Source organism: Phyllostomus discolor, chromosome 5 (genome assembly GCF_004126475.2).
Source record: "Phyllostomus discolor isolate MPI-MPIP mPhyDis1 chromosome 5, mPhyDis1.pri.v3, whole genome shotgun sequence".
NCBI classification, from domain to species: domain Eukaryota; kingdom Metazoa; phylum Chordata; class Mammalia; order Chiroptera; family Phyllostomidae; genus Phyllostomus; species Phyllostomus discolor.
Window position 1 is genome coordinate 28984493 of NC_040907.2, and position 16580 is coordinate 29001072.

The following is a 16580-nucleotide window of genomic DNA, read 5'->3' on the forward strand; positions in this document are numbered from 1 at the left end:
GGCCCTTGCTGGCTGGCTCTGGCTTACCCAGGGCCCTCCCAAAATTCTCTCTCCTCCCATTCACCCAGGTCGCACACCGGACCCTCTCTCCTCTGGGTGCTTTACCCGCCTCCCCACCGCGCCCCCACCCCGGACCCCTGCTCATCCCAACCTGTTCTGCTTCTGGAAAACCTCATGTGTCCTGATCTTAAGAGTCACAGTTCTGTCAGTAACTTACTATGTGATCACAGTCAGGACATCACTTAATCTGGAAGTTCTCAAATTGGGCTGTACATTAGAATCAGTTGGAGAGCTTTAAAAATTTGATGCCCACTCTGGCTGGTGTGGCTCGGTGGATTGAGTGCTGGCCTGTACACTGAAAGGTCGCAGGTTCAATTCCCAGTCAGGGCACATGCCTGGGGTGTGGGCCAGGTCCCCAGTAGGGAGTGTGCAAGAGGCAACCAATCGATGTATCCCTCACACATTGATGTTTATCTCCCTCTATTTCTCCCTCCCTTCCCCTCTCTCTAAAAATAAATAAGATCTTAAGAAAGAAATTGATGCCCAAACAGAAGCTCAGACTTTTTAGATCAGAATCTGGGAGTGTCTGGGGGACCCTAAAGTGCCCTCAGCCTCCCTCTACAACAGTCCAGACTTTCTGTCTGCCTGGCTCCCAAGTGCAGCCAGCTCTGAGGCACACACCTTGGCAAGGGCCATTCAGAGCATTTAGCAAAGCAGGGCTTGGGGCTATTCCAAGCATCGGACCACAGTCGCCATTTCAGACGAGCTTGGAAAAGTCCCGTCACGTCCCTTACAGCTGAGCATGACTCAGCAGGCCAGGCCTTCCTGGTGACCTGCCCCTGAGCACTGGGCGAAGAAGCTCTGACAGTCACCCTCTGCCTGTCTGGAGCAGGCCCAGCTCTAACTACCAGCACTGGCCAGTCCCGCCCAACAGGCCCGGGAGCCTCGGGAGCTTCTACTCTGGACAAGGAGTGTGGTCTTGACAGGAGGGCTGCGCACTCATTTCGTCATCCCCGAGAAGGCACAGCATTTTAAACCAGCACGAGGTTGGTCAGGAAGAGGTTGTGTCAACAAGAGCTTGGCTGCCAACTCCCCCGTTCACTAGCTGTGTGACCTTGAGCCCACTGGTCACTTCACCCCCTTCCTCTGCTCAGGGCCTTGGTTTCCAGGGCTATAAAATGGAAATCACCACCCAACCTCAGAAACATATGCAAAAGGCCTGGTGTAGTAGATAGAGGAGGGACTCGGTACCGTTTCCTTCCCTGCCTTCTTCCTCTCTTCCCTAAAGCAAGTGGGCTGGGCTGGAGGGGATCAGCAGGGCCCCTCCTAGTCCTGACATTCAAGCGAACAAGTGAGGACAGATCTGGGATGCGACGTGGGGAGGGGTGAGCAAGCACAGACCTTTACCCCCGAGGTTCCCTAGGGCAAGAGGCCATTTTTGTTGTGGCTGGCACGGGGCCTCCAGGGAGAGGAGATAGTTTCAACCTAGAACAAGATGCCTTGTAAGGAGCGTGCTGTGAGTGGATGGGTGTGAGCGCAGGCTCAGGGGGCCCCTGGCCAGGAGGGCTCCAAGGCAGAGCGGCGCTGGATACCAGCTCCATCCCTGACTAGCTGGGTGATGCCAGGCAGGTTTCTTCTCTCTGTCTGCTCCCTCTGCCTGCAGGATGGGCACTGTGGACGCTGCCTGCCCGCCTCGGGCTGCAGGTGAGCAGCAAGGGAGAGAAACACCAGGAGAGCCCTCTGTAGCCCCAGGGTGCCATGTCAATGCAGCATCATTTAATTATGCCAGCGATTGTTTTGACTATTATAGATGTCTCTGTTGCGTGGGGGGTTGCTCAAGGTGACCTGTTAAGACCCCATGTTTCTATGGTCCCTGAACTTGTACAATTCTGTAGCTCAAAGACTAAAAAAAAAATCTCTCACCCAAGAATATGTAGAAAGAGAGAGAGAGAGAGAGAGAGAGAGAGAGAGAGAGAGAGAGGTAGAAAAAGACAGAAACATCGATGTGAGAAACATCAATTGGCTGCCTCCCATAGGTGCCCTGACCAGGGATCGAACCTACAACCTTCTGGTGTATAGAATGACGCTCCAACCAACTGAGCTGCCCAGCCAGGGCTGCAGCCCCAAAAGTTTAAGGCCAATGACAAGAATCTCTGACCTGTTCAGGCCCAGAAAATTGCTACTGAAGCAGATGATGAGCTGATATAAGTAAATGATTGACACCTAAGAGGAAGGAAGGGCGAGTGTTGATAGGCCAAGGAAAGTGTAGCACTCACCTTCTGCGGGGCATTGATAACTCCAGTGTTGTAGCCAAACTGCAGGGAGCCCAGCACTGCCCCTCCCACGGCCAGCATGAGGCGGCCTGTCACCTTCTGCAGAGAAAGAAAAACACACTGTTACAGGCAGATCTGGGCCAGGGTTACTACAGAGCAGGGCCTGGGCTGGCAGGTGCCCTGTTCAGGTTACGTTGCCTGACTCCCGGCACTACACCAGCCTTTCTCCCAGGAAACCTGACCACTTTTTGACATCGGGTGCCCCAACCAGCCTGCTAACTTCTAGACACTTGGCTGGCCAGACTCATTCCTGGGGTCTTTTCTCTCTTTCTCCCTTTCTCTCTCTCTCTCTCTCTCTCTCTCTCTGCAGCTAGGTCTTGGCTAGAGATGAACAGGCCTTGGCATTCTCTGGGGTCTCAGTCCCCTGGTGGGGCCAAGCCTGGGGTCCATGTGGCACCACACTCTGATCCTGGGAGGCCCAGGAACCAGTGCCCCCATGTAGGGGTGTGGGGAGAGACAAAAATTACATGGGACAAGCGGCATAGATGGGGGAGTGACCTGAATTTGGACCCAAAGTTTCTGGCCTCTGATTCCTGCCCACCTGCCTGCTCACTCTGTGAATTACAGCAGGCCAAGTGAGCCTTCGTCCCAGGCGCTGTTTTCGGGTCTGCAAAATGGTAACTGTTTCATGCTGATCAGCCTTGGACATGTGGTCCTGCCCTCCCCTTCACTCCGCTCCACTCACAAGGCCGGAAACTGAGCCCCATGAGGCAGCGATGAGGCAGAAAAAGAGTTCCAGCTCATGCAGGGGTCTGCAGAGGGCCAGGCTGGATGGAGCTTGGGGTCCCCGGACTCCCCACCTAGGGTCCCTCGTGGCAGCCATCTCCAGACCTTGAGCCTTGCAGGGTTATTTTGGACACAGATGACACAGCAGCCAGGAATGTGCTTTGGAAAAGTGACACGTGGCAAGTAAGAGTGTGGGGCCAAGGTGTTTTCAATGGGCAAAGGGCTAGGAGGGGAAAAGGATGGTGGATTTCTGTCCCCTGGAAGCTGAGGGCCTGAGAACAGCAGGCAGGTGGGGCCCTGGGTGACAAGGTGCCTGACTTCATTCTTAAAATAAAGAAGCCAAGAAATGTGGCATTAGACAAGCCCTTGGCTGGTCGTGAGAGAATGGGGACACTGTGGGCACCGCACCGGGCAGGGAAGCTCACACCCTGAGCCACACCTATGAGGGGAGGCTCCGCTCAGCCACACCTGCTGTGGGCCCCGGCTCCCCCCCAGAGCCCAGAAGCAGCCCTGACATCCAAATCCTCACAGACAGCCCTGGGCTCAGTTGTTTACCAGACATATTCCTAGTACGGTCGTTTCATTCTCTAGAAGCCGTCAGGCCAATGATTGAGAAAGCCAAGGTTTTCACAACACAGGCTGAGAAAGAGGAAGGAGGCTTCGGCCAGCCCAAGTGCACAAGCTCAGGGGCTGTGCTTCGTCAGGTGAGCACCGGGCCCTTGCTTCTTGCCAGCGCCCGGCCCTTTCCTGGCCACACCTGGTCACCTGGATGCTGGGGCTTTCTTCACAGTGGGCTTCACTCCCTTCAAATCCTGTCCTTCCCAGCCCGGCTTGCCCCCACCCCACCGCTCACCTGCACAGCAGGCCCCAGCACCCCAGGGTCCCCCTTCTCTCAGCTCCCTAGGGACCCTTCAGACCCAGGGCTGTCCATTCTGGGTGGGTGGGGAGCACCTGACAGACCCCGGGTCACACCCAATTCCTAGGCTCCCCTCCGAGATTAGTAAGAGGATGTGGAGAGGCACTGAGCACCCACAGGGGGTGGGGCTGCCCGCCGCATGACAGCATCCTCGTCCTTGCCCTCGCCGGTGAGTCACAGGCTCCGCCTGGGGCTGCCCGGGGGCTGTCCAGAGGGTGATAAAAACGGTAGAGAAGAGACGTTTTTTCCAGTACACAACAGAACAGACATAAAGCTAGCAATGCAAATTTACGATTTCATAAAATATGGCATAACTGTACAATGCAATGTAAGAAGAAAGTTCTTTCCGTATAGATTTGGGACACACACGCACCGAGAGACATTAAGTAGAAAAAGCGAGCCTTGGAACAGTGTGTGTTGTGTGCTGCCTTTTGTGTAAAAATGTAAATACAAAAGGCGAGGGGATGGCGGGGGGGGGGGGGGGGGGGGGCGGGAACACAACCGGCACCACCGATCTCGGCTTTGGAACTCGGGGAACACACTCGGCGCATTTTGATGAGAAGGTGTTTCAGCGCTCGGCACTTGCTCACCGCTGGTCGCACTTGCTAGAACTCGTATGAGTCATGCCACCGCCCCGGCAGGAGAAACTGCTTCAACAATTGTCACTTGCTGGCCCCTCTTCGGAACAAACTCATGACAAGCACCGAGGTGCCACTGTACGTCTACCTACGTATCTGAAAGGCCACAGAGAAAGGTACTTGGAGGAATCAGGGTGCCGGAGGCAGGGCGGAAGGGAGGCTTCCTTGTTCACCCTTTGGCATGTGTTTGCATTTTGAATCATGCGAATATATTACCTATTCAAAATAAAATCGTTTACAAGCCCCATGGTGTTGTATTACTTAGAACAAAGCAATTGAAACGAAAATGTAAATGACAGATAATGCAGACGATCTGTGCTCTGGTAGAAGCCTGCCCCTGCAACACGGGTCTCCGAGAAGCAGTGCTGTTTATTACTACAGGTCCCGTTTTCACTCGGCTGTGGTGTTCTGGGGGTCCCTCTGGGCCTCTGACGTCACCCGTGGGGCCCCTCGGAGCAGTGCAGCCTCTGGCAGTGGGGGCTGCCAGGGCCAAGAACAAACCCCTTCTGCTGGACTTTGCCATTTGGCAGGTCACAGTAAGAATGCTTTAGAAAACCTGCCTACCCATGTCCTGAGTTACAGCCACAACCGCCCAGGCAGGCTCCTACATCAGCACCTAAAATGCACAGGGACCCATCACGCTCAGCACCCCCAGGTGAAACGGGCCCTAGTCCCGACGGCAAGGAAGAGGCTTTTGGTCCAGTGCAGAGGCTGGTGTGGTCTAAGCTTCAACCAGTCCACGGGAAAAGGCACTGCGGGAGTCCTGGAGAGAGAGACTTGTAGTCCTGGAGAGAGAGACTTGTAGTTTTGCCTAGAGACGGTCAAAGATGGGTTCTCAGGAGGTGACACTGGAGGCGGACCCTGAAGGACAAGCAGGGAGTCTTCCTAGCAGGGAAACGGTAGCAAGGCCGCATTCCAGGTGGACAGAACCATTCATGCAGGGGGGAAAACCGGGCCCCATACAGCAGCCAGGTAAAACAAGGGGTGCTCTGTGTGGCTGCACACTAGGGGTAGGGGCAGACCATGGCCTCTGCTCCTTGGTAGGCACGTGGCATTGTGACCTGTCACACACCCTCACCCCCACCACCCACCCCCATGGCACCCACCAAACCCTGCTTGGTCACTGCTGGACTTGGAGTTAGGAGACCCGAGTTGAAGGTCAGTGAGCTGCTTTGCTTCCTTCCACCTTGGAGTTGGGACACGTGGTGGCCCTGGCTCTGGGCCTCAGCTTCCTCACATAGGAAATGGAGACAAAAGTCCCTTCCCTTCGGGGCTGCTGTCAAGGTCTTCATCAGTGCCCATCATGGAGCGTGCAGGGCTCACTCGGGTCGGGGAAGGATGGAAGCTGCCCCTGACTGGCCCCCACGGCACCATCTGCACCCACCAACCAGCCCTGGGCCCAGAACTAAAACACAGCAATGAAGGCCATTCATGCGACAGGTATTTATTTTGGTGCCAGGCTGATGGGCAAGTTGGTGATACCTCAGAAAAGGGGTACAAACCCCACAACCTGTGGCTTTCTTTAAAAAAAAAAAAACCCTTTTTAGGAGTGGAGGAGTAATGTGGAGCCCAGAACCTGAGGCCCCTTGGGGATGGGGCTACCTTCTAGCACGTCCACACACTTTGCCCTTGCTGTGTCCTCTACAGTCTCCAGCTTTTGCTCCAAGTAGCTGGGATATGGATCCGCTGCTCACCCACCAGACTGGGGACTCCTTGAGCATGGGGCCTAGAGGGCCCAGGGCAGGACACAGCACACAACCTTTGCAAAAAAAGACCCACCACTTCCAACTTTTGCTTTTGGGCAAAACTGGCTCTGCGTGTACCTGTTCTGCCAGAATGGCGTACATCCTAACAGTCTTTAACTTGGCTGTTGATCAGTCCTCTGATGAGTACTGGAGCCTCAGCTCTGAGAGGTGGAGGCAGGGAAACAGTAACCCCCATCCCTACCCACAGGGCTGGAGAGGAAAGAGCCCCAAACAGTCGAAACCCTGACTCGCCTAGAGGGCCACACAGGCCCCTCAGCTCCACAAATGCCCAGGCTCAGGGTCCAGCACAGAAAATAACCTCATGCCCCCCGCCCCTTGTCACCACCTAGTGCTTGGGGTGCAGAGCCTCACCGAGGGCTCTCCCTCCCCCAGGAAGTCAGCGATGAGGTGCCAGCTTCCAGAACCTCTCCTCCCCCACACCGGGATGATGATGGACAGGCCTGGCCATGTAGCACGGCCAGCACTGTAACCCTTCCCTCAGCACAGCCTTTCAGCCCTGGGCTCGGCCTTTAGCAGGCCCTTGGTCAAAACTGGCAGAGGGAGGGCATGTGGCTACTGCCATTCGGAGGCAGGGCATTCCCTGTGGGAGGAGGGTCCAGAAGTCGCCCCACCCCCATCACCCACGTGGTTTCCCCAGTGCACTGGAGCGTGGGACAGGGCCTTTGTCACTGCTTGGCCCCCAGTTCAAACAAGGGAGGGGAGGGGTAGGGCGGGGGCTTATCAGATCCATGATAGCTCCCTTTTAATTTATTTTGTGTACACTTCTTTTCTAAGATTTCATGTGGAGCAGAATTCTGGGCATTGAAAGAGAAGCCCAAGAAATTGCAGAATTGCTCTAACACCACCCTCCTGTGATAGATGGGAGCTGGAAGGTCAGAGGTAGGGGCCCTGGGACCCTCAGCAAACAAAAGCCAGTGCTGGGACTGAGGCCCTTTGGATTCCTGCACTGGCGTGTTTTACCCTCTCTGTTATGCTCTCTGACCTTGCCTTTCAAAAAGAAAAAGGAATGGGTTATCCTTCTGACGCCTGACCCTCAGAGGACCTCGGGCATTTGCTCCCCTCGAAGCCATTTCCTCCAAGCCTTCCAGTGATGTCAGGACTTTTGCTTGGCTGAGCCTCCCTGCACCCCATGGTGGCCCTGGAGGCAGAAGGGACTCATCAATCTGTGTGTGTGTGTGTGTGTGTGTGCACGCGCGCGTGCATGCATGTGTTTGGGAGGAGGGACCTCATCAATCTTTAAAGCGGAGAGGAGGGAGCTGCCGAATTTAGCAGCACCAGCAGCGCCAGCAGCACCAGCAGCGCCAGCAGCACCTGCAGCATCTGCAAGGGGCTAGGCATCACGCCAGGGGCTTCTTACGTATCCTGATTCAAGTATTACAAACACCTGGAAGAGACTGCTCCCACTTCCACAGATGAAAAAATGGGAGGCTTGGAGAGGAAAAGTGGGTACTAGCCGGCAAGTCCCTCGGCTTCCGTGAAATTTCAAGTTTGGGTTCTTGGATGCCAAACTCTGTGCCCTTTCTGCTCATGTCCTCCCTCCTTGGCTTCCGGATACTGGTCCCTGAAAGAAACAAGGTTGCTACCTGGTGCTTTCTCTGTACATCAAGTCCCCGTCCAGCAACTCAGGACCTTGCCCAGTCTGAGCCAGGACAGCCCAGGCCCAAGCTTCTGGCTGCTCGGGTGGCTTTGCTCTAAGCCAGGGTAGGGAAACTATGGTTGGTGGACCGAATCCATTCTGCCAGCTAAGGGTGGGCTTCACATTTTTTTTAACTAGCTGAAAAGCAAAGACTAACATTTTGTAATAAATAAAAATATTAAATAATGTTAGCCCTGGCTGGCATAGCTCAGTGGACTGAGCGCAGGCTGCGAACCAAAGCATCACAGATTCGATTCCCAGTCAGGGTACACGGCCCCAGCAACGGTACATTGATGTTTCTCTCTCTCTCTCTTTCTCCTTCCCTTCTCTCTCTAAAAATAAATAAATAAAATCTAGTAGGAATCAAAAATAAAACTTAAAAAAAAGAATAATGTTTTAAAAATATTAAATTCAGCCCTAGCTGGTGTGGCTCAGCGGATTGAGTGCCGGCCTGCTAACCAAAGGGTTGCCAGTTTGACTCCCAGTCAGGGCACATGCCTGGGTTGTGGGCTGGGTCCCCGGTGGGGGGGTGCATGAGAGGCAACCACACTTTGATACTTCTCTTTCTTTCCCCCCACTTCCCCTTTCTCTACAAAGAAATAAATAAAATCTTTTTAAAAAATTATATTAATTCGGCTCTCATTGGTGTTGCTCAGCAGATTGAGCGCCAGCCTGTGGGCCTGTGAACTGAAAAGTCCCTGGTTCGATTCCCTGCCAAGGCACATGCCTGGGCTGCAGGCCGGGTCCCCAGTTCGGGGCATGGGAGAGGCAGCTGAATTGATGTTCTTCTTCCTCTCTTTCTCCTTCCCTTCTCCTCTCTCTGAAAATAAATAAATAAAATCTTTTTAAAAAGTATATTACTTTTAAATTTCAGTGAGCACTAATATAGTTTGGTTGGACACAGCCATACTCCTTGGTTTACATATTGTCTATGGCTGCTTTTGTGCTGCAGTGACGGTGCTGAGTGCTCGTGGCCGACGGGGACAGTGCGGCCCACAAAGCTGACGATATTTACTATTTGGCTCTTGACAGGAAAAGTTTACCAGTCTCTGCTTTAAGCGCCAGGTTCCCTGAACTACTCTGTGCAAACCCAATACACAAACAGCACAGGAGTTTCAAAGCCTTCCAGGCAAAACCAGGTCATTCTGAGTAAATAAAAAGGTGTTCCTTCTAAAACGGGATGTTCAGTGCAGACGGCTGGCTCCCGGCGCGGCGTGTGTGGGCCCTGGGTCAGGACCTGGACAGCTGGAGCAGAGGACGCCCCCGAGGAGGTGCCCTCTTCAGTGGTGGGACGGGCACCGATTCAACTCGGAAAAATGAATTTATAAAACATGGGGATGTACGCAAAGGTCTCAAACACTCTAGGCAAACAAGTATACTGGTAAGTCCCAGCGCCCCAGCTTCCCTGCTTGCGTGATCTTGGAAAAGCCCCTTCCTCTGACACCTCCAGCTCTCCATAAGAGAGGTTCTCTAAGAAAAATAAATTATATTACTAAAGAAACATACTGTGTGAATGCACTAATTCTAGTCAATGGGGATTCAGCAACAGAAACCAAATTCCTGCATTCCTGTTGAACTTGATATTTTAGTTGAGGGCGGGGATAGAAAATAAATACCTAAAATACATCAGGTGGCGGGTGGTATGAAGGAAGTGATGGGGGTGCTATTCTGTAATCATGCCTGTAATGGAATACTAGGCAGCTATTGGAAAGAATGCAGCACATCTGTATGTACTTGATCTGAAAAGAGCCTCAGGGTAGACTGTTCAGAGAAAAAGGCAAGGTATGAAACCATGTACAAAATGTACATTTTGAGTGGTGGCAGGCGGTGGGGGATAATGAAATCGTATGGTACGGTAGGTGCTTGTACTCAGAGAGAAACTCGGCAAGTATTCACCTGTGAGGGGAAGTGGGTAAACACAATGGACCACACAAGGCTGCAAAGAACTCAGTAGAAAGTGTGGTCCGATTCCATAGTAATCACACTTATAGGCACATATAGGCACATGCCTGAAACGAGGTCTGGTAGGGTAAACACCAAACCACTGCAACTGGGAGAAGACATTTACTCTTTTACTTTGTATACTTCACGCAGTTGACTCCATTGCTTCTGTAATTACAAAACAAAAACAACCCCCCCCCCCCAAAACCTCGATCCGAGAGTTTTGTACTATTATTGCTACCACAGCTGAGCAAATAAGTTCCAATAGGAGGTGTGGCTGCCCTGAGCCGAATGGAAGAGCTGTTTCTGACGGAGCCCTTTCTCCCCACTCCCAAATGCCAAGGTCGGGGAGACAGCTCTGGGCTGGATGGTGTGGGGGGATGTCCTGTCCAGCAGAGACCTCAGTAGCCAAAGGCTTCTTAAGCTGGGATCTGGCAAAAGCTCTCTCTCCCCCCACTTCCAGGGTGCCGAGACCCTTGGAAGGCAAAAGCCAGAAAGGTGGTGGTCCTAGAGAAGACGGATCCTGTCCCCATTCTGCCCAAGTTCAAGACCTGGGAGCCTGCTCAGTTACTGTAAAACCCCCCAGCTTTCTTGCATTAGCTACAGCTTCCCTGGCCTGGGCGGCTGGATGGTAGAGCCTCAGGCTCCACTCCACCCCTCCCACGGAGGGAGGTAACAATGGAGGTTTGTTTTGGTGGCCAGGCCTGGGCCTGCAGGCCTGGACACAGCCTCTCAGAGCCTGTACGTCCAACCAAGGAGCCTGCTCAGGGTCTACTATCCTGGGGATGCTGGTTACCAAACGGACTGACTTTATCACCTCTTTGCCCAGGAGTGACATGGGGGAGGGAGGGGGTTGCGGGTCCCAAGCCAGTTCTGCACACACTTTCCCCTTTGTTTTAGGCGTCCCCAGCTCTGCCAGCCTGGGGGAGGGGGGAACTGGATGCCTGTACCCTTGGAGCCAGAGCAGAGCTCTAGGCCCTGACACCCTGTGACCAGGAGGCACTGGGGAGAGCTGAGCTCCCTGAAGTTACAAGCTGATTACGGGGGATTTGGGGCTGACCCAGCGCTGGGGCAAGTAGGGTCGACTCCCTGAATGGCGGCTCAGCATGACAAGGATCATCACGGAGATGTTTACACTGCTTGCACACCCAAACTGGCCATACAAAGGGTCTCTGCACTTAAAATAGCCACCACCCTGGAGGCTACGTAGGGCCCCTGGCCCATCTCACCACATCACCACCACAGGGCAGCAAACCTCCACTTTACAGGGAAGAAACCAAGGCTCTGAGAAAAGCCACTTTCTCAAGGTCACAGTTTTGTGAGGACATGTTTTGTTTCTATTCACAGAAGGGTTTCAGTTGTCAGGTCATGCCTAATCCAACTTTGAGATGCCTGCTGCACCCAGAAAGAGCCTGGAAAAGTCCTAGAAGTCTGGGGATTCCTGCTGATTTGGGGGAAGGGGACACAGAGGACAGGGGTCTGGAGAAGAAAGCACCTTTTTTTCCACTGGAGAACATCTCAACTATTTTGTGACCGCCTTATCTTGAACACGTCTCTTTGCTTCTCTGGCCTCGGTTTTCTCATCGAGGGCTGGGCCGTGGACTGGAAGGTCCCTTCCTGCTCTGGCTCTCCTCCATCCTCCTGTGTCATCCTAGAAAGACTGGCAGCGTGTGTTGGGGTACACGGCTCAGTGCGACCTTGGAAAAGTCATTTTTCACTGAACTGTGACTCGAATCTCCCTCACAGGGGAGGCAGGGCAGCCACATTAGTTGATTCGTCTCTGTCTCACCCATGAGCTACCTCTGTAAAGCAACCACCTGACGAGCCCCTAATGAAGAACTGCAGCTGTAATGATTTCCTCGATCATGTGTTACTTGCGGCCCACGCACACTGGGGCTCCCCAAAAGCTTGAACTACCAGAATGCCGGCCTTCTGGACAGAGCCCAGGTACCAGGTCACCTGAGGCCCAGGTAACAGCACTGCATCATGGGAGCCCGAAGAGGCAAGGAAGATTTATGGAATGTCTATGGGGACACATGTCTTTTTCTGACTTCTTACACTCTAATGATAAAAACGACATCACTGGCAGCTAAGGAAACTGAGCTAGGTGGGAATTCAAAACCACATCTGCTGGACTTCAGAAGCCTACGCTCTGCACTGCTGAGGGGCCAAGGGACCCTGGGGGATTTCTGATTTCTTCTTCGTAGGGAGGGCAGAAGCAGGAGAGGCCCTGGGGCTCCAGCAGCTGGGTGCGCTTCAGGAAGGGCCTGATGAGAGGTCCTGGAGCAGGGTTCACTCTTACCCACTGCCTGGGAGGGAGCATGAGCAAACCCCTGTCCCTCTCCTACTTTCTGCTCCATGAAACTCATCACAGTGAGCTACAGAGGAGCACACGGAACACACACGGAAGGCACGCGAGTCAATTCCGAGTTCCTCGGAGACGAAGAGGAACATAGCAGGAGGAACTTTGGAGCCTGATACACCTGGTCTTAAGACCTTGGGCAAGTAATACAATCTCTCCAGGTCTAGAGCAACACCCTGCACAAAGGCTGTGCTTTCTGATCAGCGCAGCAATCTCCGACGGGGAGGGGTTTATTCCAGACAGCATGCGGGATGATCTATGGAAGGGTTAGCAAACAACAAAAATAAATGTTTTGCTGTAACTACTGTTTGTTTTTCACAATTTCTTTTGTGTAGGCATAAAATCTATTAGAGTAACAGTGCAGGTACATGAATTTATAAATAGAGATAAGCCACTTGAAAGGGGGTGCTCCAAAATTGACTGAGGGGGCATACAGTCAAACATTTGGAGGTTATTGCATTAAAAACACCCACCGGCAACAGCATTTAGAACCAGCTGGTACGAGGGCAGACCTTGAATTTGGGCAAACTCTTCCAGCAGCCCCAACTTCAAGAAAGGCCTTGACTGGTGTGGCTCCGTGGGGTGGGTGTTGTCCTGCGAACCAGGGGAGTCACTGGTCGGGGCACATGCCTGGGTTGCTGGCCAGATCCCCTGGTTGGGAGCATGTGAGGGGCAACCGTGGATGTTTCTCTCCCTCTCTTTCTCCCTCCCTTCCCCTCTCTCTCTAAAAACAAATAAGTAAAATCTTTTAAAAAAATAAAGAAAGAAAAGGCTATGATGAAAAGGGACAGTGGAAGTCCTTCCTGACAGCCTGCGTTCAAAACTATCTCGGCCACTTATGAGACTTACTAGCTGTGAGACTTTAGGAAAGTTTCTTCCCATATCTGAGCTCCCGGCCCATGAACCAGCAGTGATACTGAAAAGCATTTTCGCCAAGAGCCTAGTAAACTGTCAGAATATTCTATCTCCACACAGCATGTTCACTTACTCACTCAACAAATAAATACCCAGGTCCTGCATCACATCCTGAACAGGTAGTTCTTACCCTTGAGGAAGTAAAAAACTTATCTCTGTCCTACACGGTGAGAAACTGAGGCCCAGAGAGGGTAAGTGGCCTGCCAGAGCACTGAGATAACACAGCAAGTATGTGGACATCGGAGTCTCAAGCCCTTACCCCCAGCACTTCTCATTTGGTTTTTTATTTTGTTATATGCCAGCATAATGGCCAACCCATGACTGTTAGGAAATGTGTTCCCCGGGGCGGCATGAGGCAAGCAAGTGGTCAGGATTCAGCGAGTATGAAGGAGTGTTTTCCCGCTGAGAGTATAGCTCGGCGTCAATATCGGGCACCCTTCTGTTCAGCCAAGACCCTGATTAGTCCCCCACCCGCCACCCCCGCACAGCTCCACGGCCCACAGGAAGGGGCAGTGCAGAGCTGGGGTAGCTCGGTCCTACCCCAGCGTTCCGGGTAAAAAAAAAGGGGGGGGGGGGCATCCCCGCGCCTTCCCAGCCAAGGAAATGGGAACATTTAAGAGGGTAAGGGGGTGCGTTTCAAAGAAAAAAAAAAGTGACTTGAAAATACTCTATACAAGGGGTAAGATGGGAGGAAGGAAACAATGTTTTGCACACAGGAGGGGCTCGATACATATTCTGGGAAAGACAAGATTCACAGCAGGACAAAAAAAAAAAAAAAAGATCCTACTTGGGCAGTTGTTTGCCCCCAGAGAAGAGTCGTCATCTACTCAAAGCACGAAGTCTCTGGTCCCCAGTCCCCCTCCTCCGGTTCCACTCCAGCCTGAGGTCCCTTCCCGACCCCCACTCCCACAGGGCTCATGGCGGCGGCCCCTGTGGTGCTCTGTCACAAGCCGGGGCCCAGAGGGAAACGTGCCACCTCCGAGCACATCTCCCCTGGACTTGGCAAAAGCTTTGAGGCCTGCGCCACCGGGAAAGTAGGGCCACAGAGGCCCTCTTCTTTTCGTCTACGCCTGGAAAGGACCAGGCAGGCACCCTGGAATTGGACTCCCGGCTTTGATAAAGTATTCTCCGCGTTCAAGGCAAACACGAGGCCACGCGTGGTTCGGCGCCCCGGAAAGGGGAGCGGCGAAGCGTGGCCAGCTGAGGGTCCCGCCTCCTCGGCACGCTGCTGAGGCCCGGCCCGGCCGGGCCGGGGGGCTCGGCCGCCTCAGCCAATGGATGAACCCCAGAGGAGTCCGCGCGCTGGAGCCGCGGGCCCGGGTTGCCGGGGCCCCGGAAGCCAGACGCTCGGAGCTGGCGCCAACTCCGCTCGCGGCGCGATCGCACCCGCCAAATCGCGAGCCCCTGCCACCCCTGTGTCGCCCCACTCCTGCGCTCTAGGCCGGCGCCCACAGACACTCCGAGACGCGCGCCGCCCGCCCCGGGTGAACAGCGCGGCCGGGCCGCGGGAGTTCGCCAGCTCTGCTATTTACCTTGCTGCTGGGATCCATGACCGTGCTCTCTGCGCCGGAGGCTCTGGCTTCAACCGGTGCGCGGGCGGGCGGCTCAGGTCCCCAAACTCCGACTGCGAGTGAGACTCTTCTAGCTCCCAGGATCCGCAGTCTCCACGCTCCACAAGGCTACCTCTACGGTTTATAGGACCCTAGCCACTGGCTGGCGCTAGTAGTGTGTGTGAGCTGAAGGAGGGGTGAGGGGCTCGAATCAAGGGCGTGGCTTGACACGTCAGAGGCGGGACTGAGCGGGAAGGGGGCCGGGGTGAGGGCCAATTCTGTAGCTGAGATATGTAGGTTAAGGAGTGAAGGAAGGCAAGAATGAATGAACAAATGAGCAGTTAGTCTCTTTCCTGCCATATATTTTTTAAAAAATACTTTATTTGCTTTTAAAATTGATTTTAAAGGAAGGGAGAGAGAGAAACATTGATTTCTTGTTCCATTTATTTATGCAGTCATTGGTTGCTTCTCCTACGTGCCCTGACCAGGGATTGAACCCCCTTGGAGTATGGGGAGGACGCCCTAACCAACTAAGCTACCTGGCTGGGGCTCCAGCCAACTCTTCCAGCCTTTCCTTGAATGCTTTTTGGGTTTCGCTACTTTCCTGCTCACAGTGTCTAGTCTACTGTGTATGCCTCTTCCCAGCATGGGGATTCCCCACTCAGCTCGTGGGTCTCACTCACCATCAGGCATCCTTTCCTTCTCCAAACTGGCCCTGTGCTGGCCTCTTCCATAGGGATCGAGGCATGTGAGTCTGATGCTAGCCTCATGAAGCCCCCACGCCGGCGATGATGCAAGAGGGGAGATGCACAGCAACACTGACTTGAGGGTACAGGAAGAAGAATGGGCGCAGGAGCAGAATTAGTCTCACAAGGGAGTAAAGAGGTTCAGGGAAGGGGGAGGGTTTAGAAGGCTGAATATGAGTTCACCAGGTGGATCGGAGTGAAGGCCATTCTTGGCAGAGAGAATAACTTCAGGAATTACTTCAGAAAGTAATTGCTGAAGAGAGGAAAGACTATCTAGACCCCACTCAGAGACTGATGGGGGAGCCCTGCATTCAGAACACTGAATCCCAGCTCTGCTATTTACTTACCAAACATCCCTGAGCAAATCCCTTTTCTCTCTGAGCCTCAAAACCCACATTTGTGCTGTGACTGGTGTGGCTCCAGGGGTAGGTGTGGTCCAGCAAACTGCAAGGTTGCCAGGTCCATCCCCCATCAGGGCACAAGTCTGGGTTGCAGGCCTAGTCCCCAGTTGGGGGCGTGTGAGAGGCAACCAAACGATGTTTCTCTCACACATGATGTTTCTCTTTCTCTCTCCCTTTCCCTTTTTCTAAAAATAAGTAAATAAAATCTTTAAAAAGGAAAGACCCACATTTGTAACATGCATATAATAATCCCCTCCTGGGTTGGCCTGAGGAAAAATGGGTATGTATAATTAAAGTTTATCCAAAGAAATGGTACTAATTCGTGGTGTCAGAAGTCCAATCTAATCCCCTTCCTGTTGTCTCGGTGGCCTGTGAAGACAAAGCAGAGTGGCCAAACAGCTTTCCTTTTGCTCCCGCCACACCGTACTTGTCCAAGCAGGTCCCCATTACCTGGTGGAAATTCCATTTCTAGTTTTTGCTGTGAAAGTTTTATGACCCCTAGAGGCTACTGTTTAGAGGTACGTTCGTCAGAAGCTACTGATCCTGGGTCAGAGATTAGATTATTGGTGGGCCCGTCTATTTTGGGGGTGGCTGAGACCTGTGAAGTAGGATTGGACTCCTACCAGAGAGAATACCTAAGGGAGTAGCAT

At 53.3% G+C, this 16580-nt stretch overlaps 1 protein-coding gene across 1 annotated transcript in view; it reads right to left on the reverse strand.

Annotated features, from left to right (window-relative positions):
- The window catches only part of SLC2A1 (solute carrier family 2 member 1), a 29046-nt gene extending 14062 nt beyond the window's left edge, over positions 1-14984 (reverse strand). The window contains exons 1-2 of the mRNA XM_028511788.2: positions 14766-14984; positions 2277-2372 (exon numbers count right to left, since the gene is read on the reverse strand). Of these exons, the coding sequence (XP_028367589.1) occupies positions 2277-2372; positions 14766-14783 (114 nt within the window). The 5' untranslated portion in view covers positions 14784-14984. The remainder of the gene's footprint in view (positions 1-2276; positions 2373-14765) is intronic.
- Positions 14985-16580: the final 1596 nt, after the last annotated feature.